The sequence below is a fragment of the Pinus tabuliformis genome, chromosome J (assembly GCF_031772625.1).
Source record: "Pinus tabuliformis cultivar Carrire ecotype Pingquan chromosome J, CPIR1, whole genome shotgun sequence".
Taxonomy (NCBI): Eukaryota; Viridiplantae; Streptophyta; class Pinopsida; order Pinales; family Pinaceae; genus Pinus; species Pinus tabuliformis.
The window spans coordinates 861,652,034-861,679,936 of NC_142295.1; the positions used below are offsets into that span (position 1 = coordinate 861,652,034).

Sequence of the window (27,903 nt, forward strand, 5' to 3'; positions counted from 1 at the left end):
TGGTAACAACGAGATCATTCCTGTGCCTAATTCGAGTTCTTGTAGACCGAACTTCGCACTATGATTGCACTAAGACTTCCTCTCTGAGATTGCACTGAAACTACCGTATTGAGATCCAAACTACTCACTATGATTGCATCGAAAGAACTTATGTGATATTCGAATTTCAGAGATGATCCGAACTGCTTGATTGTAATTTATGCGAAGTCCTCACACTTGACTTTGTGAAGAGGTGTGTCTCTGTTTTAGGCCGACATGAGTATATTGAAGAAGCCGACTTGAAGATAATTTATTTGAGGCCGACTTGATGACTTGATGGAGGAGTCTGACCAATAAATGAATTTGACAACAACCTAAAGCCTACAATGGAGGCTTGACCTATAATTGACCCAAGCATGAAACCCATGCTTTAACAAGTTAATTTAATAATAATAAAATTTCTTTTTGCTTTACAAATATATCATATTTGACTCAAGTACAATATTGAACACCGAACCTAGTTACCTCCTTCAACACTCCCTCTTAACTAGGGAGGTATTCATATTTATATATAATCAAAGAGGTGCATGGAGGATCTCAAAACACATCATCTACAAAGAGGTTTAGGCATCGCAATGCCATGGACTAGATTCCTGAACAGGGCAATCTATCCATTGGACTCTCAACAATTTAGGCACTGCAATGCCACGGACTAGATTCCTAACCAGGGCAATCTATCCAGGTGGGACTAAGATGGACTCAAGCTTTCAGCCTCTCTAGGTACCATCAAGCTTACTTGCTAACCATCAACCCAGGGATCTAGGTGCGTATCCATGGTCAGAGCTCTATGACCCACGCCACCCTTCTTACTTTGGGACCTAGACATCAACACAAAGTGTTGGCCAAATGTCCTCCCAGACAATGCATCACTCATAAAGCCTCTCCTTGATCCAGCAGATCAAGTACAATAAATCTCTCCCGATCAAACTGATTGATAACCAACATGCTATCAAAACCTTCGAGAGATTTACCTGTACAAACACAACCCCAATCATAATAAACTTTCACATATTCATAAATAAACACAAACCTTTGAGGTTTTCCTGATGTTGCTTCCTAATATGATTGGCCTATCAACCGGTTTTTTTCTTTTTCAACTTCACATACAACAACATATCCTTCGAAATGCATCTATGTTATGCCCTTCCTCTCAACCAGGAAGATTTCCTCTATCTAGGCTCCCTCTTAATCTTAGGGAGATCTCTTTTATCCGGGCTTCATTCCTAAGATCTTACATTACACATCAAAGGTTTTACTTATAGGCCCAACCAAACCCTAAAGATCTAAGGATTCATAAAATAACAAAGCAAACCCCATTATACCAAAACTTCAAAGGTTCGGGATTTCAGACAACATCATTTCAACCCTAACAAGTTATAGTTTTCATGATCATATCAAAACCCCAAACATGACATCATCAACAAAAACTTCAAATGCATTTCCCAATATCCCTAAGCAATTTTAGCCTTTAGGGTTTCAGACATTAACATTAGCATACCCTTTGGTCAGGGTTTTCCAGAGAACATGTCTAGGGTTCTATAAAATCAATTAAGAATATGAGGAGGGTAGATTTATCAAATGATGAATCACCAAAACAAGAATCATTATGATTCAATATAGCTAGACATAACAATGTTAGTAACAACACAAATTTCAAAATAAGATAAAGAGAATTTTCTAAGACATACTTGGAGATGTTTCTTGACAATCCTTGTAGGAATTTCTTGAAGTGTAAGCCATGATCTTCTATACCTGTAATGCATACTTACAAGCGAACCATGTGATACCAAGAACGGATTTAATTTCTTAAGTTAGATTTCCTAAATAACCATGGAGGATGGAATCCTATAAAAAGTTATTCCTTCTTTAATCAAGGACTTTTGTTTAAAATCCTAGATTACTTGTAAACTCTAGAAGATAAGGATATATGTTATCTAGGGATTACAATCTTTACCCTAGACTAGCTATAAACAAGAATCATTTAATATTAGATATATTGCAAATCTAAAAACTCATGAACATACGTACCTTGTGATTACATACCTCTATTTTTGATTACTTATTAGACTTGTTGTCGTAATACTTTGTTCCTTATACTCAGATCTTCAAAGAGTCCTTTATTCAAGCTGGTTCCTTAGACTATCAATTTCATTTTCCATAGGACAAACTTCAGATTCTCTATGTGATGACTTAGTTCATTAAGGTGCCTTATACTTTGGTTCTGTATGGGTGATAAACACATAGCAATAGTGTCCATAAACTTGTAGTATCATCCTAATCTTCGTTATTGTAGGAGTGACACAATTCTTTAATGATGACACTGTAGAATGGTATTGTGGATATAGCCCAAACAATGATTATACTCACAAACCTTCAGTCCTGTGATCACTGAGTTCTCTTCACTGTAATAAATGGAAATTTCTCACTGTTTCGATCTTATCATAGCAATGTGTTAGCGCTTATATCAGTGCTTTAACCATGCATCACTGAGTCTGAAATCTCTTTTATAACATGACTGTGATTTATATAAAAAAACTCCTTTTCTGAGTTTAATCTGAACTTGTCATTACTGAACTGTTTGCTATACTTGTTTTATCAATGCCTTTTCCATGAACTAAGATGATCCGAACTCCTACACAGTGATTGACGTTGATTGTTTTCTAAACTTGTACCGAGCTCGATTACCCATTTTCTGAAAAGACCGAACTGTCTCACTATACCTTTTAAGATGCCTTTGAATCCTTCTGACTTGCTCTTCAATATAAATGCAAACAAAACCTTCAATGAGAATACTTCAAAGATGTACAAGTGATCTCTAAACTACCTTTGATCATGACCTTCGCTTTGAAACCATGTTTAGAAATCCAAAGGGTGGCAGTTACACGATTTCTCTTATTATGACATTATCTTGTGAAGTTTTTCATTATTATTATTTATTCTTTCAAATTGTCTTTTTCTTATCGTCAAGATTAATGCCAAGCGATAAATAGAAGAGAACACAAGATGTAGGGATGTAGGCACGTTGCCAGGGCAAAACCCCACTCTTGGGGAAAACTTGGTCAAAATTCGTCCTTCAGTAGATTCTAGATGAGACGACCAAGACCCTTACAATCCAGACCCAAGACATCCTCCATCAAGTCATCCTTGTAACTATGAGAGCACTGAGTCCTTATCACTGTGATAGCAACAAAACCATCTCACTGTTAGACCTTGTCACTTTGGCAGCACTGAAACCTTCTTTACTACACCTAGAACTTGTCATTGTAGCAACATCTTCACTGTGATAGACCTTGTCATTGTAGCACCGAAACCATCTTGTAATAGCATGGAACTGTGGTAGCACTGAAACACCAAACTGTGTTTACTGTGGTAGCAACGAGATCATTCCTGTGCCTAATCCGAGCTCCTATAGACCGAAATTCTCACTGTGATTGCACCGAAACTTCCTCTCTGAGATTGCACCAAAACTACCTTACTGAGATCCAAACTTCTCACTGTGATTGCATCGAAAGAATCTCTGTGATATTCGAATTTCAAAGATGATCCGAACTGCTTGACTGTAATTTATGCGAAGTCCTCACACTTGTATTTATAGTAGTTTCCCACAATAAATAAGCCGACATGACTTTGTGAAGAGGTGTGTCTTTGTTTTAGGCCGACATGAGTATATTGAGGAAACCAACTTGAAGATAATTTATTTGAGGTCGACTTGAAGAGGCTAACTTGATGAAGACTTGATGAAGAGGTTGAGTTGATGACTTTGTTGAAGAGGATGACTTGATGGAGGAGTCTTTGACCAATAAATGACTTTGACAACAACCTAAAGCCTACAATGGAGGCTTGACCTATAATTGACCCAAGCATGAAACCCATGCTTTAACAAGTCAATTTAATAATAATAAAAAATCTTTTTGCTTTAGAAATATATCATATTTGACTCAAGTACAATAATGAAGGTCAAACCTCGTTACATTCTTGAACAATGCCAAGACAGGAATGGTCCTTGAAGGACATACCTTGTGAACATCTGGATGGGGTCTATAAGTCAAGGCCTTGCTATGTGACAATTCTGGTTGATATGATGAGATGCAATGATATAAGCTGAAATTATTGCTTATGAGATGGTTTACCGATCCTAATCTTCTTATGAGAATTCTTCAGTATGAGAATGTCCAAGTACCTTATATGGATTATGAATACCTCCCTAGTTAAGAGGGAGTGTTGAAAAGTGTAACTAGGTTCGGTCTTCATAATGTCTAATGTATTCATGATTTTATGTATTTGATGAAAAGAGAAAAATAAATTTTATTATTATTATTTTGTAGCATGAGTTTCATGCTCAAGATTATTTTATTTGTAGGTCAAACACCCATTGAGTGCTTCTAGGGCTTTGTCATAAAGTCTAGGAGTCAATTGAGTCATTGTAATATGTAAGACCCCTTTGGCCATCTTGTATTATGTAAAAGAAATTTATTTGAGTCATAAAAGACCCTCCAAGACAAGTCAACCTAGTTGGCCTACATGAAAGATCAAGTCGGCCTCATGGAGGCAATTCGTAGCCTTGGAAATCCTATATATAAGAGGCATTCGACCTCATTTGAAGGATACATACAACACAAACGAAGAAGCAAATGAAAAAGTTCAATCTTAAAAAGAAGAAGTCCTAAGGAAAGCGAAGTTCAAGAAGGATGCTAAAAGTCGAAGTTCTTGGGTCTCTCTCTCTCTCATGTACAACGAAATTCTGAAGTTGCTGGAGAAGTTGTTAGGATTGAAGTTGCTAGGAAAGTTGTTGGAAGGTCGAAATTTGTTGTTGTAGCCTGTGTAAGGAAAGCTTATCAAGAAGGAAGGTTGACTTGGTCTTGGAGGGGTCTTTGTCAAGGGTCATAGGTCTTGGAATTCGTCGTTTGATTCATCTAAAAGAAGAGAAGAATTCTTGTGGGTTTTCCTCTCAAGAGGAGAGGTTTTGGCCCTGACTAGCAGCCTACATTTTGTGTCCTCTTGTCTCATTGATCTTCATTGCTTGATAGTTGTTTGATGATTGAAAACACAATGATAATCAAGTGAAAGAAGAAGTTAACAACAAGAACACCAAGTTAAGTAAAAGAACATCACAAACAATTATCCAAATAAGAGAAATCACCTAATTTAGCTGCGCCTAGATTTCTCAACACAGAAAGCCATGGGCTCCCTTCATTAAGGGTACTGTGGCACTAGAGAAACTTCCAGACTGGGATAGGTTGTGGGATGACTTCATCCAGGAAGAGATTCGTGAGGAGTCTCTACCTGGTGCCGAACAAAAAGGTGATAATGAGAACCTTGCCCATGCTAGTCAAGCAAAGAAAAGCAATGGAAAGACCAAGAAGAATTCCAAAGGATAGACTACCTTAGGAGCTGAAAAGAAGAAAGACATGAACGAAGTAAAATGCTTTGCATGTCATAAATTTGGCCATTACATAGGTCAATGTCCGAACATGAAGAAGGGGAAGGGGAAGGACAAGAATAGTCCTTTCAGGTTCTATTTGGCTGTATTTTCTATTTATTCTATGAGGGTCGTTTTGCCTATTAAGGGAACCCTTAATTTTTTGAGGAATAAAAATTAAAGAAGAATTTGGAGGGTGAAATTTTTTCTATGTTTGTGACTGATTTTCTATTTAAATTTCTGTTGCAAATTATTTAAGTTAAAATACCATTGTATTTTTATTCAACAATTTTTACTAAAATAATTTACTGGGTGAATAAATTTTCTATGGATAAAATAAATTACTAAGAATTTAAATTAGATTTTGTTTTGGGAAATTAACATGGTATTAGAGCAATAAACATCGACGAGAAGGAAGATCGATTTTGGCATAGGGGTAGCAACAAAATAATTATTTTCCAACAATTATATTTTTTTTTTTTCTAGGTTAAGACTAAACTAAGTACCCACGGGGAATTGAACCAGTGACCTATCGCAAGGAGTGCCTTAACAGCGCACCCATTCACCGTCAATCCAAAGCCCCGTGGGCATTTTCCAACAATTATATTGTGTTGGGTCGAGTATTTCATTTGGAGGTTGTAAGGATGGTTGCAACTACGCTGAAGTTTAAAGACCGGTTGGAGGGTCCATCCAACTACAGTCCTTGGAAGGAGATGATAGCATTGGTGTTGATGGAGAATGGGATCTGGGATTTTGCAAATCAGTGATTCACCTTTCCCACTGATGCTACACAACTGGATGCCCATAACCAAAAGTACGTGAAACCTAGGACGATCATTCTAGATGGGGTAAAGGATCATGTGATTCCTCATCTTTCTGGAAAGAAAAGAACCAAGGAAATGTGGGGGGCTTTGACAAAGTTGCACCACAGTGACAATCACAAAAAGAAAATGGTGTCGAGGGAGAAGCTCAAGAGCAACAAGATGTCCAGTTTAGATTAACATCTTATCTCACCAAGATCACATAGGTTTGTGATGAATTGGCTACTGTTGGGGAGGCCATGTCAGAAGAGTAGTTGATGAGGATGGCTTGAATAGTTTCACAAAGCCATGGGCTACCTTCGTCAAGGGTATTGTGGCATGAGTTCTGGATTGGGAGAGGTTGTGGGATCACTTCATGGAGGAGGAGATTTGAGAGGAGTCTCTACAGGGTGGCCAACAAAAAGGTGATGATGAGGACCTCTTGTTGCTGCTACAACACCCTCCAAAATTTTGGCCTACATCCAAATTTCGAAGCTTACTCTGACCTTGCAAGTTGTTGTTCCTAGTGGTAAGAGTCAATCCATGTAAATCCTCTCTAGTCCCTTTTGGAAGAAAACCTAAGTGTCATCTTTTGGCATGGGAAGTGTCGTACATTGTGAAAGCAGAGTTCTGGTCTATTTCAAGAGGCAACTTTGGTACTGATGGGTCATATTTATCATATAGACATGTATTAGACTCATTCCCAAAGTTGTATGCATTGTCGTACTAGTGTCGTCACTGTTGTCACAAAGTGTATCTTAAGTGTCGCACTTGGAGGGGATTGTTGTTTTGTCATCGCATTAAAGGGATCATGTTGTTTTTGAGTGCTGAGTGTTCTATGTTGTGTTGTTGATGGTTTTGAGTGTGTGATCATGTTCAAGTCCTACCTTGGTTTCATCTCTGCCTCACTGATCCCACACTTAGTCAAATTTAGGAAGATTTCATGACTGACAAACCTGAGCTCATTCTACCCCTCTGAACTACGCATTGTGCAGTTGCAAGCCTCATCTTGCAACCCTTTCCTCCTAGAATTGTGCAATGCACAATCACTGCCTCCAAGGACTACGCATTGTGCAGTTGCAAGCCTCATCTTGCAACCCTTTCCTCCTAGAATTGTGCAATGCACAATCACTGCCTCCAAGGACTACGCATTACATAGTCACAGTGCTCAAGAGCAACCTCCTAACCTCCAGAATTATGTAATATTTCCTCCCAACAAGTCTCTTTCTGCACATTGTGCAATCCCAATTTGCAATCTGTCTCCCTGGCTCCTTGAACTGTGCAACTATGCAATCCAACTGCCTAGTCTCCCTCCAAAATTGCGCATTGCGCAGTTACAGTGGGCAAGCTTGCCTCAATGTGACCCTCAATAGCGCAATCCTACTTCTCAGCCCTCTAGAATTGTGCATTGCACAGTTGCAAGCCTCGGTCCCTCACTCTTGTCCTCTGGAAGACTGGAACTGTGCATTGCACAATCCCTGAGCCTTCCTCCTTGTCCAGTACCCAGTTCTAGGCCAATCGATGATCCTCATGAAGAAAGTTAGACTAGGAGATTTCCGGACTAGTGTTGTTTTGTCATGACTAGATTTCACTTGCAGGTATTACATCTTGACATGACAGGATGATGCTCAGAGAAGAGGAGAAGGAGACTATGCTAGAAGACACTTGGAAGCTGTGAAGACAAGATGATCATTGAACAAGAAGATGAAGGGACACTAGATTGCGACAAAAGCTAGAAGATCAAGATCATAGTGAAGACTCCTCTTCAAGCCTTTTGGAGGAGGAAGAGGAAGACCATGCAACATCTTTCATGAAGACACAAAGATAGCAGCAAGAGAAGAAGCTTGATACTGACACATCATCAACAAGTCCATGTCATCAATGTCAAGTCATGTCTTGTCAAAGTGTCATTTCAAGAGTCATATGAGTGATCATGTGCCACATCATTTATGGATGTAATCGTGTAATTTCAATAAATGAGAAATGTAAAGTAAAGTGGAAGTCCAAGAGTCACCTATAGATTGTGAAAAGTCATGTAAAAGTCAAAGAGTCTCATGACAATTCAATCATATGGAAGTTCAAGAGTCATGAGGGGAGATCAAGAGTCATAGGGAAGGTGGAGAGTCACCTCATTTGTTATATATGCACCCTCATAGCTCAAGCAAAAGACTTTTCACCTTGGCTTCTCCAACTAGGCATTAGTGAGGAAGATAGTTCTTTTGGAGAGCGAGTGGTAGCTCTAACACTCCTCTATTGGAGCTAGTGGCGTTCTTTGTATTGATGTATGTTAGAACTTTCACTTAATACTTGAAGTTCATTGAGCCAACACACTTTCATGCATATATTGTAAATGTTGTAAGACTATTCTTTGAATGTTTGTGGTATATGTTGTTATTTCATACTAAAGAAATTGAACTATTTCGGTGGCTTTGGTGCTTATCTTATTGAATGTGTGTTGTACTTGTTTTAACGATTGTTACTTCTATGTGAACTATTTCGCTAGTTGATTAACGATTCTTTCATATATATATGCTCGTGTGTTTTTATTAGAATGGTACTATTACTTTTCTCTTAAAGGCTCACTTTCGTTTCCCTCCAGTGAAAGAGCGTCAGTATGGTATCATAGTCTCTCGACCAATTCAATCCATAGTTGGAAGGAGTTTAAGAAGCTGTTTTTGGAAAAGTTTGTTGATGATAAAACTCTCACCATGTTATTAAAAGAACTTGGGAATCTCAAAATGGGGGACAGGGAAAGAGTGAGATTTCAACCAAAGATTTACTTGCTTGTTGAACAAGTTCCTCGCGGATGTGCAACTGCGCAATTCAATTACAGAAGATTATTATACAAATCCCTTGCCAACTAACATTTATGTGTTCGTTAAAAGAGCTACAAAAGAGACTTTGGCTTTAAACTTTGCAGAAGCTCTTGTTGTTGAAAAGGATTTGCGTTCTATTGGAGTCATTGAAGACCCTGACGATCCTAAAGACTCCAAGGAAACTGGTAAGAAAACTCAAGCCTCTTCTGCCAAAGCTAAGGAGAAAGATTCTTTTGATATGGAAAGCTTGACCAAGTCTTTGAAGTTGCTCACAAATGAAGTATCTGAATTAAAGAGGAGGTCAAGTGAGGCAACCACCAACAACAAGTTCTCTAAGCCGCCTTTCTTCAAAAAGAATAACAATTCTCAACCAGCTAAATCTGCTCAAAGCTCTAATTCAATGTTTAATGTTGAAAGTTGGGAATGGATAACTATTGCACTTTCCATCAAGAGAAGCATTTAGAGAAAACATGTCCCCAATGGAATCATAACATGACTGCTATGATGACCAACTTCATAGATACTTTGCTAGCAGATGAACAACTTGAGCAGAGTGAAGAAGCAAATGAACCTACTGTGGCCAAGGAAAGTTCGGGTGTTGGACACTCAGTGAATGCATTTCATGTCATATACAACGCTGACAAGCAAAGTGATGATGAACCATCAGTGAGTGAAGCTCTTCCTCAACAAACAACTGATCGATACAACTTGAGGAGTAAAGGACCTATCTCTGAGCAAGAGCTTAAAATGCGGTTGTTGAGAAGAATTCTAGCACCTTTCAATCCAACTCAAAATGTGCAGAACAAGTACGGAGCTGCTCCCGCTTCTAAGAACACTTCTGCCAACAACCACAAGAACAAGTCCACCACTCCTGAAGCTTCAAATAAAAGTACACCACCCGATACGTCAGCACAACTTGTTAAGAATGAAAGTATTGATTACAACATTGTTGAATACATGAAAAGAGCTCGTGCCAACATTTCAATCTTTGAGCTTGCGAAGATAATGAGACAGCGAGAATTGATCATCCAAGCACTCTCATTGCACTCTTTGACAGATAAGGAAGTTTTTGCTTCTCAAGTTATGTCCGGTAACTCTCATGACATCATCGAGTTTGTAGTGAATGCTATCAATTTAAATTCTAAGACTCTCTGCCCCCGTTTCTTTTAACATTTGAAATCTTTAATTATAATGTCCATAATTGCTTGGTTGATTCTGGTGCATCCGTGAATGTCATGCCATTATCAGTTGCCAAGAAAATTAATTGTAAATGGGAAAAGACAAAGGCCCGGATCATACAACTGGACAGATCATTATTCCAGGCAATTGGTAGCAATGTCATCATTCGTTTATCATTAGACCATAGAGTTCACCAATACATAAACATTGTTATTGTGGACATTCTCGAAGCCTATGGTTTACTTTTGAGCAAAGATTGGTCCAGTAAGCTGCAAGGGTATTTGACAAGTGATTGGACAAGGTGAGCTCTATATTAAATATACCGTGACACCACCTGAGGGACAAAACGAGCCAGCTGGCTTTGCAAATATTATTTTCGGAAATTGTTTTCTGGAAGTAGATCATGGATGTTATCTAGCACAACCTTCACCCATCCCACTAGATACACAGTTGGAACTCCTTCCTCGAAATCCAATTGGTGCAAATGACTCTTGTACAATAGATGTAAATAGTATCAGTGTAGGAACTAACTCTAGTACTTCTAACATTTGGACATTGTATTTTGATGGTTCGAAGACACAAGATGATTTTGGAGCTGGTTGTATTTTAATAGACCAACAACAAAACAAACATTTGATCTCTTGTCGCTTGGAATTTGAGTGCACTAACAATGTTGTTGAATATGAAGTGCTCATTTTGGGTTTAAAGAAAGCCATCGACCTCAAGGTTGAAGCACTCAAAGCAATAGGTGACTCAAAAATTGTTGCATGACCGAAATACAATACATTGTGTGTCACCCAATCTCAGAAATTATCAGCAAGAGGTATGGCATTTGATTTCGCATTTCCAAGATTTCAATATAAATTATGTTCCTTGAATTCGTAATGCTGCTGCTGATACATTAGCTAATGCTACTGCTAGGTTTTCACTTTTAAAGGATGACTTTTCAATTGAAATTATTTATAGACCATCTGTGCCCAACAATATTACTAACTTTCATGTTTTTAATGATGACCAACAGATACTGGACTTTATGGCGAATGCTGATGTGTTCAAGGATGCAACCATTGATGAATACGAGCACGAGAAATCATTGTAAGGATCAACTCAAGCAAATAAAGGAAATCCCATGCCCAAGGGTGTGGTATCTTTGGAAAAGTTGTACGACCTGCAAAATCGCTTCAAGGGAGCTGTTAATGCGAAGAATCACAGTGCTACTCTGTCACATGAACAAGTGAATCTCGGCACAAAAGAAGATACGAAGGATGTAAATCTCGGTACTTGTTGCACACCTCAAGAGAGGCAAGCTTTCATCTGCCTCTTTAAATAATATCGAGATGTATTCGCATGGATGTACGATGATCTGAAAACTTACGACACACGGATAATCCAACATGTGATTCCCATCAAAGAAGGGGTAAAGCCTTTTCAACAGAAATTGAGAAAATTTCACCCTATGCTTGAACCCCTCATTCAAAAAGTGCTCAGAAAATTGCTAGATGCTCAGATCATATTCGAAGTTCGTCGTTCGACATGTGTTTCTAATCTAGTTTCGATAAGAAAGAACTCTGGGGAAATACGTCTGTGTTGATTTTCGCAATTTGAACTGGGCTTTAGACAAGTATAACTTGTTGAAAAGTGTAACTAGGTTCGGTCTTCATAATGACATGTAATTGTGTTTTTATGTAAAGAGATGTAAAGAAGAAAAATAAAATATTGTAATGCTTGAATCATGGGTTTCATGAGCAAGAGATTTTATTTTTGAGTCAAGGCTCCCATTGAGAGCCTTTAGGAATTTTGTCATCTAGTCATAAAAGAATAAAAGAGTCATTGTCATGTAATGAAGTCATGTTACACATTGTATAGAGTCACACTTGTCTATGAAAAGTATTCCTCCAAGACCTTGTCACTTATCCTCTTCAAGTCGGCCTACAATGAATGAAGAACTTACTAGATGATGTCGGCCTAAGGGACATGAGAAAATGTGTATAACTAGCCATACTTGGTCTCACATAGGAGCAAGCAATTCGGTGAAGAGAAGTGCGAAGAAGAACCTACAAGAAAAGTGCGAAGAAGAGCCTACTAACAGAGGTGCACAAAAGAACCTACAAGAAAAGTGCGAAGAAGAGCCTACCAACAGAAGTGCGATGAAGGGATAACAAAGATTCTTTTGGGGTTCTTGTCTTGGGTCATATACTCTCCCACGTGTGAACGAAGAAGGATCGAAGGCATCAAGAGAAGATCGAAGTAGAGCTTGTTACTGGGACCTTGTTTGGGCATAGATCTCGCAATAAGGAAGCCAAGGAGAAACTCTATTCTAGGGTTTTTGATCTAGGGCTAACCGAGGAGACCAAGTTTCTCTGGGTAAGCCGAGAAGAGCAGTAGAGACCGAGATTCTCTAGAGGGAGCTAAGAAGAGCAATGTGGAAGGATAGAGATTGAGATTCTCTCGAGGAAGTTGAGAAGAGGAAGTCCGGATGATTCAAAAGAAAGATGAGGTATGTATGCTCACATTTGATATCATGGAAGTCATGTCATATGGTTGCAGACAACAAGGATCACTAAGGCATGATCAACGAATGTATCTCCTCCCTCAAAGGGATGCAAGAATGCATGGTTCACATATTTAATTAGATGAAATCAATATAATATGTCCTCATATGGAGCATGAGACAATTAACTACAATTGAGGAACTTTGATTGAAAGTTCCTGGGAATGAAATGAAATGTGTGAAGGAAGGAAGGAAGAGATTGTGAGATGTGCGACCATGGTAAAGGCAATCAACATCCAGAAGACCAAGAAGATTTGACTAGGAAATCTCCTGGAAAGATATGAAGACTCTGATGGAAGTCTGGAAAAGATGAAGACCCTTGGCAATGGATATCTTTGGGAGATGTGTCAACATATATGCAGGACGCTGATACCTACAAGAAGATGTCATGATGAAAGACCATCACAAAGGTAATTATGATTCAAGTGTTCATTTCTTATTTATGAACTAGTATCTGGATGAGCTTATGCAGGGCTGCCGAAGGGAAGAACTATGGATGTCTTCCATGAGAACAATGTAGAAGGATGTAAGATCCTTCCAAAGAAGATAACATGATGAAGGCAACATAACATGAAGCAAGGCCAGATGTAGACTAATGGATCACTTTCTGATGAAAGGAATGATGACATGACTGACTCATGAATGAAAGTGATGGATGGTATGTGCCCTATGAAGAAGTTCCAAAAAGAAGAAGACTCCGTGACAAAGAATTTCATGACATCAAAGAAAGGAGTTCTTCAAGCAGCTGGTTGTCCCATCATCTCCACCTGAGAAGCTGCTAAAAGTCCCTAATTGAGAGGGAGCCTTGAAAGTTTCTTACTTGGAAGAAACTTGGAAATACCTAAGCCAAGAGGGAGCTTAGGTACATTCCTTATCAAGGAATGAGTAAATTCCTTTATTGGAATAGATATGTCCTCCCTAATTGAGAGGGAGAGGTAGACACATTATGCTAGTCTTCACTTGGGAAGACAGAATGAGAGGATTGGGTAATCATTTAGCATCCGATACTATTTGAGGATGAGATAGGGCTTCCAAGATAAGAGTAGTCGTGGAGGACTGATATTCTTTGAGGACTGGGAATCAAAGATAAGAATAGTACTATTGGAACACACCCTGAGAACTCGAGTGGGGTATGTTTCGAGAGAGACAATGATGAGAGTGTTTATAAATCATTGGTCTCGTCGGCATTGAGCTTAGATCTTGTGAAGAGATAGAGCTATTAGTCAAGGCCTTGCTCTGTGACAATGCTGGTTGATATGATGCTAAACAAATGGGTTACCAATCTGATTCTTCTTATGAGAAATTCTTCAAATTAAGAATGACCAAGTACCATTATGAATACCTCCCTAGTTAAGAGGGAGTATTGAAAAGTTTAACTAGGTTCGGTCTTCATAATGACATGTAATTGTGATTTTATGTAAAGAGATGTAAAGAAGAAAATAAAATATTGTAATGCTTACATCATGGGTTTCATGAGCAAGAGATTTTATTTTTGAGTTAAGGCTCTCATTGAAAGCCTTTAGGAATTTTGTCATCTAGTCATAAAAGAATAAAAGAGTCATTGCCATGTAATGAAGTCATGTTACACATTGTATAGAGTCACACTTGTCTATGAAAAGTATTCTTCGAAGACCTTGTCACTTATCCTCTTCAAGTCGGCCTACAACGAATGAAGAACTTACTAGATGATGTCAGCCTTCCTCCTAATGATCATGTCGACCTAAGGGACATGAGATAGTGTGTATAAATAGCCACACTCAACCTCACTTAGGAGCAAGCAATTCGGTGAAGAGAAGTGCGAAGAAGAGCCTACAAGAAAAGTGCGAAGAAGAGCCTACAAGCAGAAGTGCAAAGAAGGGATAACGAATATTCTTCTGGGGTTCTTATCTTGGGTCATATACTCTCCCACGTGTGAATGAAGAAGGACCGAAGGCATCAAGAGAAGATCAAAGTAGAGCTTGTTACTGGGACCTTGTTTGGGCATAGATCTCACAATAAGGAAGCCGAGGAGAAACTCTATTCTAGGGTTTCTGGTCTTGGGCTAACCGAGGTGACCGAGTTTCTCTGGGTAAACCGAGAAGAGCAGTAGAGATCGAGATTCTTTAGAGGGAGCTGAGAAGAGCAGTGTGGAATGATAGAGACTGAGATTCTCTAGAGGAAGTCGAGAAGAGTAGTTCAAGAGAAGAAGGAAGCCGAGTAAGGGAAGAGGTAGAACATCAAGGTTAGTGACAAGGGTCTTGGAGGATTCTAGAGTCAAGGATCTTTGTCATGGTCTTGATATTCGTTAATTGAAGATCTATAAGAAGAATTTCTGATTGGGTTTTCCTCTAAAGGAGTGAGAGGTTTTGGCCCTGACTAACAAGCCTATATATTGTGTCTCTTGTCTTCTATTGTTTATTTGGTAATTGTCCTGATGAAAAGAACACATTAATAATATAACGAAGAGAAGATCATAATACAAGAAGTAAAATCATATCACAAGAAATTATCAGGAAGAGAAATTTGCTAATTATCATTGCCCTAGATTTCTCAACATAACTACCCCGTGCCATCAATTGAAAAAATTCTACAAACGGTATTAGGGTCGGAGATGTTCTCGTTGCTAGACGATTTTTCTTGCTACAACCAGGTTCTAGTAGCGGAACCTAATAGACACAAGACCACTTTAAGGACCAAGTGGGGTACCTTTGAGTCCAAACAAATGCCTTTTGGGCTTATTAACACAGGAGCTACATTCCAACGGGATGTGGACATCGCTTTTTGCGGTTTGATTAGATAAAGTGTTGTGGTTTACTTGGATGATGTGACAATATTTTCAAAGAAAAGATCCGACCACTTGCATCATTTGAGGAAGATTTTTGAGCGATGTCACAAATACGGTATATCTTTAAATCCTAAGAAGAGCATCTACAGAGTGTTCGAGGGAAATCTCTTGGGCCTTATAATTGCAAAGAGTGGAATTTAAGTGGACCCAGAATGGGTCAAATCTAACACTCAAATTACCTTTGGTGAACAAGATTGCAATGCAATCCTTCCTAGGGAAAACCAATTTCCTCCATAAGTTCATCTCTGATTATGCACAGATAGTAAAACCATTGCAAGAGATGATTAAGAAGGATGCAACTTATAAAGTTATAAGTGGGATAAAAGGGAAAAGGATGCCTTCAGCTATATCAAGTAAGCAATAGCTGAAGCTCCAATACTATATAGTCCAAATTTCGGCAAATATTTCTTGTTGTATACTTTCGCTTTTGATACTTCTCTTGCAACCATTCTCACGCAAAAGGATGATCAAGGTAATGAGCGGCCCATATCATTCATGAGTGCTAGCTTGCAAGGACCTGAGTTAAACTACCCCACCATTGATAAGCAAGCTTATGCAGTGTATAAGGCGGTGAAACATTTCAGGCCATACCTTCTGAAAAATCATGTCATTATCTTTGTGCCTCACCGAATGGTCATATGGCTGTTTGTTCAACAAGAACTGGGTGAAATAAAGGTCAACTGGGTGACAAGCTTGCAAGAGTATGATCTTGAATTTAAGCCAGTTCATACTATAAAAGGCCATGTTCTATGCCAACTCATGACATAAGTGGTTAATACACCAGAAGAAGAGTCTTCAGGGTGGGAGCAGGAGATTGAAATGGATAACATTGAGCAAGCTACCCCTATTGATGCATCCACCTTTTGGTATGAGGATGTGCAACAATATCTTGAGCATGGAGCCTTGCCCTCACACTTATCGGTATGACAAGAGGGCAATTCAGCTCAAAGCTCAATCATATTAGTTGGTACACAAAATACTTTTTCGAAAGCACCATAATGGGGTCCTGCTCAGATGTTTGGAAGCACCTAATTCAGAAATGGTATTATGAGATCTTCACAATAGACCAACCGGTGGACATTGCACAGGTGATACTACTGCACACAAGATCATGTGGCCCAATTACTATTGGCCCACACTTTTCAAGGATGCTCATGCTTACGCCTACAAGTGTCCAGTTTGTCAGAAATGTGCTGGTTGTGATAGAAAGTCAGTGACCCCATTGCAGCCCATTGTTGTAGAAGGGCCTTTTCAACAATGGGGATTGGATGTCATTGGCGAAATCTTCCCACACTCATCGAAGCGACATCAATACATACTAACTACTACAAACTATTTCACACAGTGGACAAAAGAAATTCCTCTCAAACAAGTGAATGAACAGGAAGCCATCAATTTTTCTCAGACAGAGGATCATCACCAGGTTTGGCATTCCTATGTCACTTGTTTTCGATAATGCAACTTATTTCTCATCGCTTAAACTTTATGATTTTGCATTAGAAAATGACATTGTTTTGAAACATTCATCTAACTATTATCCACAGGGTAATGGTCTTGTTGAGTCAACCAATAAAAATCTAATTCGCATTATCAAGAAAACTGTTTACTTTGAATAAAGGAACTAGCACAATGCTTTGGTGAATGCTCTATGGGATGATCGTGTTACCCTAAACCCTCTCTGAAAACTTCTCCTTACTTTTTGGTGTATGGGAAAGAAGCCATCCTACTTCTGAACATATATCTCCCAACCCTTCAACTCTCTCAAGAGTCTCAGGATAAGCCTTTCCTTACGGTTCAAAGTAGGATAAACACTCTTTTGAAGTTACAGGAAGAAAGGAGGAAAGCTAAAGAAAAAATTGCCACTCATCATAATCGTATCAAGTGATGGTTTGATAAGAAGTCTGTCGGGGAAAAGGAGTTCAGTGCGAGAGACTTAGTATTGAAGTGGGATAAAGCTCATGAAGAGAAGGGGAAGCACACTAAATTCCAATCCCTATGGATCAGACCATATGTTGTTCATGACAAGCTTGGCCACTACACTTATCGTCTTCAATCCTTAGATGGGAAGATGGATTCTCTTCCTGTCAATGGCCAAGATTTGAAACAATATTTTCAATAGCAGTCTAGGGTTGTGCCCCTACTCTATGTACACATTTCTTCTGTGTCTTTAGTTTGTTTGTTTCTATCATGTTGAGTCATTTCCGTTGTTTTTGTGCCGTCCTTGTGAATAAAACCTTTTGAAATTGTTTTGTTTGGTTCCAATGCATGTGGCAAAATGAAAAGGGCTTGTGACACTACAACATTTGGCCATCATTCAGTTCTTCTTTATCTTGGTCCATATCTTTCAGTCAATGATGTTTCGATGGAAAATAAAATCCTTTTGTGAGGAGAGCTTTGTGTAGAACCATGATATTCATATCTATTATAGGAACCTCGTTTCTAAGCCTGGTTTTGTAATGTTTCGGTGTTTTGCATGCTGATCCAATTAAGTAAAGAAGGACAAGGGGAAAATCTTTAACGAACAAACCTACATCCGAGGTTATATATATGCTTCCCTGAAGGAACAACCTCTTCTAGTCTCAATAAGTCGGGATCCCTCTTCTGCCCCATTGAAATAATAAGTGCCTTAGCACAATTTTATAAATAAAATAAATAAGGGTGAAAGAAGAGAAAAGCTTCCTGCGCCGAGAGGTGAAGCAAGCAACTTCGCCAAGGGTATTGTTCAGGCTTCCTAGCAGCAAAGCAATGCTTGTGTTCCTGTAGTGACTCTGCTAGGGTATTGTCCAGGCCTGTTGGCAGCAAAGCAACACTAAAGATGAAAATTAAGACTCTAATTATCTTAAACTCACAAACTATATTACCCTTCTCCTGAATTGAAGCAATTGTGATATAACTAGCTTTATGAATGTGTTTAATCAAGAAAGGAATGAAGGGGACTACATCCATAACTAGGTTAAGTGGGAAAACTGAAGTTATCCACACAATGAATCAATACTTCATGAGGAACTATACCTTGTACATAGAGTTAGACCAAGGCAAAGAAGTTGGAGTCCTACTAGTGCGTTGCCAAGTGTTGTCACTGTTACAACACCCTCCAAAATTTTGGCCTACATCCAAATTTTGGAGCCTACTCTAACCTTGCAAGATGTTGTTCCTAGTCGTAAGAGTTATTCTATGTAAATCCTCCAAGTTTTCTAGTCCCTTTTGGAAGAAAACCTAAGTGTCGTCTTTTGGCATGGGAAGTGTCGTACATTGTGAAAGCAGTGTTTTGGTCTATTTCAAGAGGCAACTTTGGCACTGATGGGTCCTATCTATCATATAGACATGTATTAGACTCATTCCCAAAGTTTTATGCACTGTCGTATTAGTGTCGTCACTGTCATCGCAAAGTGTATCTTAAGTGTCGCACTTGGAGGGGATTGTTGTTTTGCCATCGCATTAAGGGGATCATGTTGTTTCTGAGTGCTAAGTGTTCTATGTTGTGTCGTCGATGGTTTTGAGTGTGTGATCATGTTTAAGTCCTACCTTGGTTTCATCTCTGCTTCATTGATCCCACACTTAGTCAAATTTTGGAAGATTTCATGCCCGACCAACCTGAGCTCACTCTGCCCCTTTGAACTGTGCATTGTGCATTTGCAAGCCTCAACTTTCATCCCTTGCCTCTTGGAACTACACAATGCGCAGTCACAGTGCTCAAGAACAACCTCCTGAACTCCAAAATTGCGCAATCTTTTTTCTGAGCTAGTCCCTTTCTGCGCATTGCGCAATCCTAGTTTGTAGTCTGTCTCCCTGGCTCCTTGAATTGTGCAACTGCGCAATCCAACTGCCTAGTCTCCCTCCTGTTAAAATTGGTAACTAGGGCGAACTTTCACCTTAGGAAAACTCCTATGGTGGAGATGATTATTGCATTGGATTCCTCTTTTTGAGAGGTACAATTTTGATATTAAGATCATCTCATTCTGACATGCAAAAATGGAATTTTGAATTTACTCTTTCTGATGGACAAATTGTCAAGGTCGACCTCAATCAAATGTAGGCTCATGAAGCCTAATGGATGTGTCTCCTCACCCTCAACATAGTGTATAAATAGAAGTGACCCATCTCTCATTTGGACATCACTCATCTCATCACATCTTCTCTCTCTTCTCTTGATTGGTTCGTACAACTTGGAGGCTCTCTACTTCACATGTGTGGAAGAGGATGAAATTCTGGACTAGTTTTGGAGGCCAAAAATTTCAAAGATTAGGGCATGCGTTGACCAACGTTGACTTGGAGTATTTGACCAGCATTGACTTCGGTTTTGTGGGCAGAATTTCAATTTCTGCAGGCCACATTCTTTGGCACAATTTTAGAGGTGTTTGGGGACTGTTTGACTGCAGAAATAACAACAGACTTTGATTGGGTTGACCGAGCTGATTTTGGGTTGACTTTGACTCCCTTGACGGGCCACATTCTTTTGCTGTTGACCGAGCTACTTGGAGGACCTTTTGGGTCAACTTTGACCACCATGGACTTTCTAGTTAGGGCTGCATTGACTGCTGATTTGGCAAGACTGTTTTGGGTATGCATTTATGATATTTGTACTCTCTCTCTCTGCTGAACTATTGAAGAATACTAAGAAGATTTGATCAAAGGATTTCCCAACATTGGTTTTGTCTTTGGCATTCGCCACATCATGTGTTCTCTTGTCTTGGCTTGTCTTCTGCACATGTTTTTATGTTCTATCTGCATTTATTGTCAATGTGTTTAAGTTAATGTGATTGCTACTGGATATAATTGGAATTGTCATTAGGCTACTAAAGGAACATTGAAGTAAATTGTGTTAAAGCATAGAACATACCATTGTTATCTAAAATAAACATGGTGTTAGAGCTTAGGTGAGGACAAAGCCCAAGCAAGAGTGAAGCAAAAGCAATCACTAAGAGAAGTTGTTGGACAAGGACTTGGAACTAATGACGACTACATCATTAAGACAAATCTGACTATCATGGATGGAAGATGACTCTAGATTTGACATTGGAAGAAAATGATGCTATAGGCTATGTCAAAGGAAGAATAGCAGAGCCTCCTTCAAATGTATCCGTAGTTGCACAAACAAAGTACAAGAAAGGTGAGGTTAAAGCTAAGAAGATTATTGTTGATTCTATTCATAATCCTTTGGTTGCCTATATTTCTGATTTGGAAGCATCTAAGGAGATGTATGAAAAGCTGGTTGGAAAGTTCAAAGTAAAAAATGCAAATCAAATTCTCTTTCTCAAGAACAAGTTGAAAGATATCAAGATGGATAGAGGAGAATTCATCCAATCCTATTTCATGAGGATTACCGAGATCAAGAATGACCTCCTATCTATTGGTGAAGTCACTGGTGAGAGAGAGCTCTCTCTTATTGCCTTCGGGGGCCTTACAAGAGATTGGGATTGTGTTCAACACTACCATCCTCAATAATGACAAGATTCCGGGGTCTGATGAATTATTGGCCAGATGCATTCAAGAAGAAATAAGGATGATGGAAAGAGACACGCCCTCAAATGGAAACAATCCTATCACCGTCTCTGCTCAATCTAAGAAAAGGAACAATGCTGGTCCAAGGAATCAAGGACAAGGGTTCAGGTCGGGATTCAAAGAGGGAAGAAAAGGAAGATGCTTCAATTGTAACAGGTTTGGCCACTTCGCTAGAGAGTGTCCTAACAAGATGGATACTCCAAGAGATGATGACAACAATAACAACTTCTTCAAAGGCAATGGCAATCAAAGGAACAACAGGTTCAATAACTAAGGAAAGAAGAATGCTCGCGCTGCTCGAAATGGAAATGTTCGTCCTCCCAAGAAGTCTAGAAACTCTAGGTATGAAGAAGTTAGTTATAAAGAAAAAATAATTTTATCTTATTTCTGCCCTTTCCACCGCCTCTCCTGCGGATACATTGGATCATTGGTTGATTGATAGTGGTGCCTAAAGGCACTTCACTGGGTACAAGGAAGCTCTATCTAACTTGGTTGAAAAGAAAATGAATATGGAGATTATTCTTGGGGATAATGCCACTTATCCCCATGAAAGGAATTGGGACTGTAACTCTTCACTTAAATCAAGGTCAAACACTCCACTTACAAAAAGTGCTATATGTACCTGATCTAAAAAAGAATTTGGTCTCTATTTTTGCAATGGAAGACAAAGGTTTCAAGGTGACACTCATTGATGGGAAGGTTCGTGTTTGGCAAAGAAACCCAAGAGATGCATTCACTCTTGGATTCAGGGTTGAAGGTCTTTATTAGGTTGGAGGAAGTCTGTTGGGACCAATGACTTGTGACACTTCTCTTCAGTTCGAACTATGGCATCAAAGATTTACTTACCTTCATTTCAAAGCCTTACTCAATGTAAGGAAGACAGCGATAGGTATGCCTGAATTCAATTTAAATCATGAAGGTGTTTGTCAGGGATGTGAAGCTAGAAAACATACAAGGGGACCATTTCCCTCAAGTGAAACTCAAACCACCGATATTCTTCAATTGGTCCATTTTGATCTATCACACATGTTGCCCATGACATCTTTGGGTGGATATTTGTACGATGCTATTTTTGTGGATGACTTCTCCAGCAAAACATGGATCTATTTCTTAAATAAAGATGAAGTATTCAAATGGTTCCACTCTTTCAAAGGCTTGGTCAAGAATCAAACAGGGAAGAAGATCAAATATTGAGAACGGATAATAGGACCGAATATGAGTCAAATGGATTCAAAGACTATTGTAGAGAAGCTGACATTAAGAGGGAGACCACTACTGCATATACTCCTGAACAAAATGGTGTTGCCAAAAGGAAGAATTGTACTATCGTAGAAGCTACCCGTGCTATGCTTCATGATCAAGGTCTACTGAAGTTCTTATGGGGAGACGCTGCCAACACTAGTGTCTTTGGTGTTGTAGAAATTGAACTATTTCGGTGGCTTTGGTGCTTATCTTATTGAATGTGTTGTACTTGTTTTAACGATCGTTACTTCTATGTGAACTATTTCACTAGTTGATTAACGATTCTTTCGTATATATATGCTCGTGTGTCTTTATTAGAACGGTACTATTACTTTTTCTCTTAAAGGCTCACTTTCGTTTCCCTCTAGTAAAAGAACCTTGATACATTCTGCAACTGAACATTTCACATGGCATACTCACTTGTTCATTCAAAAGTACATGTACATTGCTCTCTTGTGCTAACTATTGCAGCCAAGGCAAATCTTTAAGAAAATTGGCAGCCAGGCCTTATTTCTGGAAGGGCTCCTATACCAAACAGTGTGAGGTCTAATTGGGACTTCACATCAGGGAGACCCCCTTGCATGTTGGTGGGTTCAAGCACTGTCAACAGAACCTTGCCCTTGCTAGTCAGGCAAGAAAGGGCAAGGGAAAGTCCAAGAAGAATTCCAGAGGAGAGGCTACTTTAGGAGCTGAAAAGATGAAAGATGTGAGCAAAGTAAAATGCTTTGCATGTCATAAGTTTAGCCTTTATGCAGGTCAATGTCCAAACAAGAAGGGCAAGAACAGTCCTTTCACTATCTTTAGTTTGCTTTCCATTCTGATCCTTGAGGGCATGATTAATTTACATGAATGTTTTTACTTGGAGTATTAGAAACACATTTTTGTGGCATTGTGGCGCTCTATCCCAGTGGATTCTATCTCTGATCTCAGCTTCCTTAATAGATATTCCTCAGACTCTGAGTTGACCTTTTAGTGATCTAACAAGATTCTATTAAGCTGTTTTCTATGTTGCCTCTTCCTTGGATGTCAGCTATGAATAATCATATGCCCCCAATCCTTGAGGAATTTCCAGTAGAGAATCTTCCCTGAGTGAAATGTTAACTAGGTTCCAGATTCTCTCTATGGCCCGATTGCACTCTGGATTCGGGAATCAATTTGTATGGCAGAGAGGAGGGTGGATAAGGACCTCCTCCAAGCACTCTGCCATGGTTGAATGGAAAAAAGTGAAAAAAAAAATTTGGCCTAAAAGGGCACTCCAGTTTGTTTAAAAGCTGAAAAATACCTATAGTCCAAGACATCGAAAGAATTTGTGAGAATGGAGGAAAAAACTCAGTTTGTTTATATAGTGCTGCCAGCCAAGATCATTGTACATACTTGCTGATTTTTTATCAAACTTGACGAGAACAAATCTTTGAAGACTGGAGGGAAAAACTGAATTTGCTTTTACACACTGACCAGAAGTATAATGTCGTTTTGCCAAGTTAGTAAGCCAAGCTGACTTTCAGAAACCCAAGTTTCTCTGAGCCCTTTTACCCTGGTTTAAATAGCTTTTATCTTGTAATAACACTTTTGGAAACTAGCATTTGAGCTTGCTTTGGTGTCACGAGTGTCTTCTGCATCTCTTGAAGAATGCAAATGAGGTTCGGGTGATTCCAAGGCCTCTATATTAGGCAAATGTTGGCGTTAAATCCAGTAATTAGAGGAGACAATTGAATAAAGCCAATGCAAGGAAATAAATTAGTCTACCAACATCTGAGATATTGAGATAAGTCTGATCCTGCAAAATTGTTTATTCAACTTGTACGTGATCCTGCACAGTGCATTGGAGTGTTAACGCTGGCAGAACCTTTTGACCATGGTAGTCGTGTGCACACACCTGAATTTGAGTACCCCTGAGTTGAACCTGAGATGCTTCTTGAATTGAAACTGAGAATTATGATGAATCAATCTGAAGTTATTCTTATCAACCATTCTTTTCTATCCAAAGTTCAAACAGAGCATCAGCTGTACTTGCAAAAGAATACATTTAGGCTATTATCTCTGGCAGGATTAGATTTTAACTTTTTATAGTTGTTTGTAGCCATGATAATTTCATATTTCCTGATTGGAATTTAAAACATTTTCGATTTTTATGTGCCTTATATAGAAAATATTTGATGGAAAACACTAATTAATCTATTGCAAATGCAGAACTATCCCACCTTATTTGCAATTATTAGGCATCGTGGGTACTAAACTCTAAATTGTGCACTTGAAACTTGCATTGGAATATGCATGGAAACTTGCACATTAATTGATTTCTTGCTTAATTGCAATATTTGGCCCTACTGATGTTCATCTAAGGGCATGGCAATTTTCAAGTGTTCGGTGGTTTTTAAGTTTCAGTTTTATGATTAGGATTCTGTGACTTATGTTTGAATGATATACCAGGATGTACAGTCCAAGGTAAGTGATGTTGTGCTTGGCAAAGAAAAGCCAATTGAGGAGTCTGATCCTGAATATGAGAAGCTTAAACATTACATTTTTGAATTGGAAGATCATTTGGCAGAGGCCCAAAAACAAGCATTTCGCCTAGTGAAGAGGCACAGAGGTAATGGCATGTTTCAACCATTTTTTTCCCTAGTGTATTCTTTCATGGGCCTTCTATATTTCAATCTTCATCCTCAGTTGGCTTTATTTAGGCATTTATTATTCATGTAAAATGTTTGCAGAGTTGGGGCAGTCCTTGGTTGACTTTGGGAAGGCGGTCAAGCTACTTGGTACTTGTGAAGGAGGTTCTCTTGGAAAAGCATTTTCAGAGCTTGGGTCCCAGTCTGAATTGCTTTCATTCAAACTTCAGAAAGAGGTAATAATAGACCACCATAGCTATACAAATATCAGGAAAAATGTTGTGCCTTTCGGTAGGAAAGTTATGTAGAATCCTAACGCAAATGTTCATGAAGAGCTGAATCTTTTTCATGCTTTAAATGGGATGACTAAATGCACTTTGTTCTTATCATGAAAAGTCACAGGCCAATTTGTGAACTCACGATTTAGCACTGTCTAAGAAAGATTACCAATTCCTATTATTATACACAAATCTAGTATATTTTTCAGTATTGTATTTCATTATTCATGTTATTGGTATTTAGAGTGCTTAATGTTGTTTCCTATTATGTTTTTAGTTTGTTATGATATCATTCGAAATTAGACACAAAGAAATGAAAGTTGTGAAAACGTTTGGATTTTTGGGATGGAGAAATGTAATAGATTAGTCATTTTGAATGAAATATGAAGCAGGCGCAAGATCTTTTAATGAACTTTGAAGAACCCCTAAAGGACTATGTGCGTACAGTCCAGTCAATTAAGGTAAGTTGTAGCTTCCAGATGGAATGTCTTTATTGACAATTTCTATAAGGATGGACTCCTTGAGTTTTGCAAAGTCGTCTGTTTTATGGATATTTCAGTTCTTTTCCCAAAAACTTGTTTTTCACTTAATTTATTGAAGCAGGCAACTATGGCAGATAGAGCCCAAGTTTTTAGGCAGCAATGTGAATTGACAGAGGCAGCCAAGTTGAAGGAAATCAATGTGTATGCATTCTGTCAAAAAGTTTTTGACCTATTTTTTTTTTTTTTTAGCTTTTCTCTTGATTTCTTACTCTACATGTCGGTAATTTTCACTTATGTTGTGTTTAGGGAACGTTTGAAAGCGACACGGCAGGAACACAAAGTGCCAGAAGCAGAAGCTGATTATAGAGAAGTAAGCTGTTCCTTTTCTGGACTTTACTGGGAGTGAGTTGGATTGAGTTCAATGCCTTTGTTTATCAAGTATTTATTAAGTTTTTGCCCTCCTTGTTGCAGGTTAAAGCTCAGAGTGAGGAAGCAACTAAACAATTAGAGACAATCATAGGATTAATGAATGATGAAATCTTACGCTTCCAGGAAGAGAAAACACTTGATTTAGGTTTTGTGTTTCATGAATTCGCAAAAGGGCAGGCACAGCTTGCAAATGATATTGCAGATGCTTGGCGTAGCCTTCTTCCTAAATTGGAAAGTTGCTCTCAGAATGCCATAACAAATGTAGATTCTTCCATATAACAGTTGCACAATTAGATGACGTGTTTGGACAAAACGATTTTGTATTGTGTAGCACAAAGTCATCTTTGTAAATAATGCATTTGATTGATTCATTGCATTTGATTTAAATGTGAGTCCAGTGCTGATTCACACACTAGGTGTTTTCCATATCAGATACTGCACATTTTGATCAGTGCGTTTTCCATCAAATGTTATGGTTGAGGGTTTGTTGACCATCCCGTCTCAAGGTTCTATCATCAGTAATTAAATTTCAATAGCATTTTGAGCTGTTCAATATAGAAGTGATAGTTGAGGAATTGTATCGACAATGACTCCCCACCATGTAATTCTGTTTAATAAACACACAGCATGGTTAATGCAGTGTTCTGCTACTTTAATACGCTGAAGTCATTTTTCTTCTAAAATTAGTGAAGTTAGATTTTACAACATTTGTAAGTCATATGTAGTTAATATTACAACTGGAAAGTTTTATTGATGACATTGCCTCAAGACTACCACCAGGAATTCAGTTTCCATAACATAAGCTGTTCAATATACGAGTAATGGTTGAGGAATCATATCTGCTACCATTTTTGCCCTTGAACACACAACATGGAGAAAACATTGTACTCTGAATTTAATATGACTTTATTTCTATTCTGATAATAATACATTATGTCCCAGAATATCTGTAACAATAGCATATAGGTCTTGCTGAACATATGTACAAGACTTGGGTTGTGGGTTAAGTTTGGTGGAATTCGTTGAATTAGTCTGAAAAATTACCTACGGTCTGGCAGTTAGAGATGCCAACGAAGCCCTTTGTTGCATGGATGAACAATATAACAGATTCCTTTGCCCTGCATCAATGAACTAGGGATGGTGCCTGTTTGTTCCACGTCATCATACTTGGACCAAGACTTGCTTGTGTATTGCATTTTTACGATCTAAATCGAAATTATGAACTCCAGCATTTGTAGTGAACATCAGTTTTCACTGGAAAGTGGCTACAATAGAGAAGTAACAATAAGCTCTTTTGTGGCAGTGATACCAAAAAACATATCCTTAAATACTCATTTAATGAACTAAATTTTTTAGAGTAAAATTTCACTTTCAGAAGTCTTAAGTGACAGGCTAGTAATGTCTTTGATTCTTCGTAAAACATAAGAATGAAGCAAAAATACTGTTGAAATATGTAACTAGGTTTGTTCTTCATAATATGTCATGTACTCTTGATTTTTATATATTTTGTAAAAGAAAGAAAAAATATTATTGTTATTTTATAGCACGGGTTTCATGCTCAAGGTCATTTTTATTAGGTCAAAGCATCCATTGTGCGCTTTTAGGGATTGTTAAAAAGTCATGGAGTCAAAGAAGTCATTATCATATGTAATAGACCCTATTGGGCATTTTGTAACTAGTCAAAGAATTTATTTTGAGTCAAAAAATGTCAAATATCCCTCCAAGACCAAGTC

General features: G+C 38.5%; 1 protein-coding gene across 1 annotated transcript in view; it reads left to right on the top strand.

The window, feature by feature from the left end:
* Positions 1 to 26,927, top strand: part of SNX1 (sorting nexin 1) — a 153,463-nt gene extending 126,536 nt beyond the window's left edge. The window contains exons 6-11 of the mRNA XM_089378626.1: positions 24,803 to 24,962; positions 25,084 to 25,217; positions 25,652 to 25,720; positions 25,863 to 25,942; positions 26,048 to 26,111; positions 26,213 to 26,927. Coding sequence (XP_089234752.1) covers positions 24,803 to 24,962; positions 25,084 to 25,217; positions 25,652 to 25,720; positions 25,863 to 25,942; positions 26,048 to 26,111; positions 26,213 to 26,449 — 744 coding nt within the window. The 3' untranslated portion in view covers positions 26,450 to 26,927. The remainder of the gene's footprint in view (positions 1 to 24,802; positions 24,963 to 25,083; positions 25,218 to 25,651; positions 25,721 to 25,862; positions 25,943 to 26,047; positions 26,112 to 26,212) is intronic.
* The last annotated feature ends 976 nt before the right edge of the window (positions 26,928 to 27,903 follow it).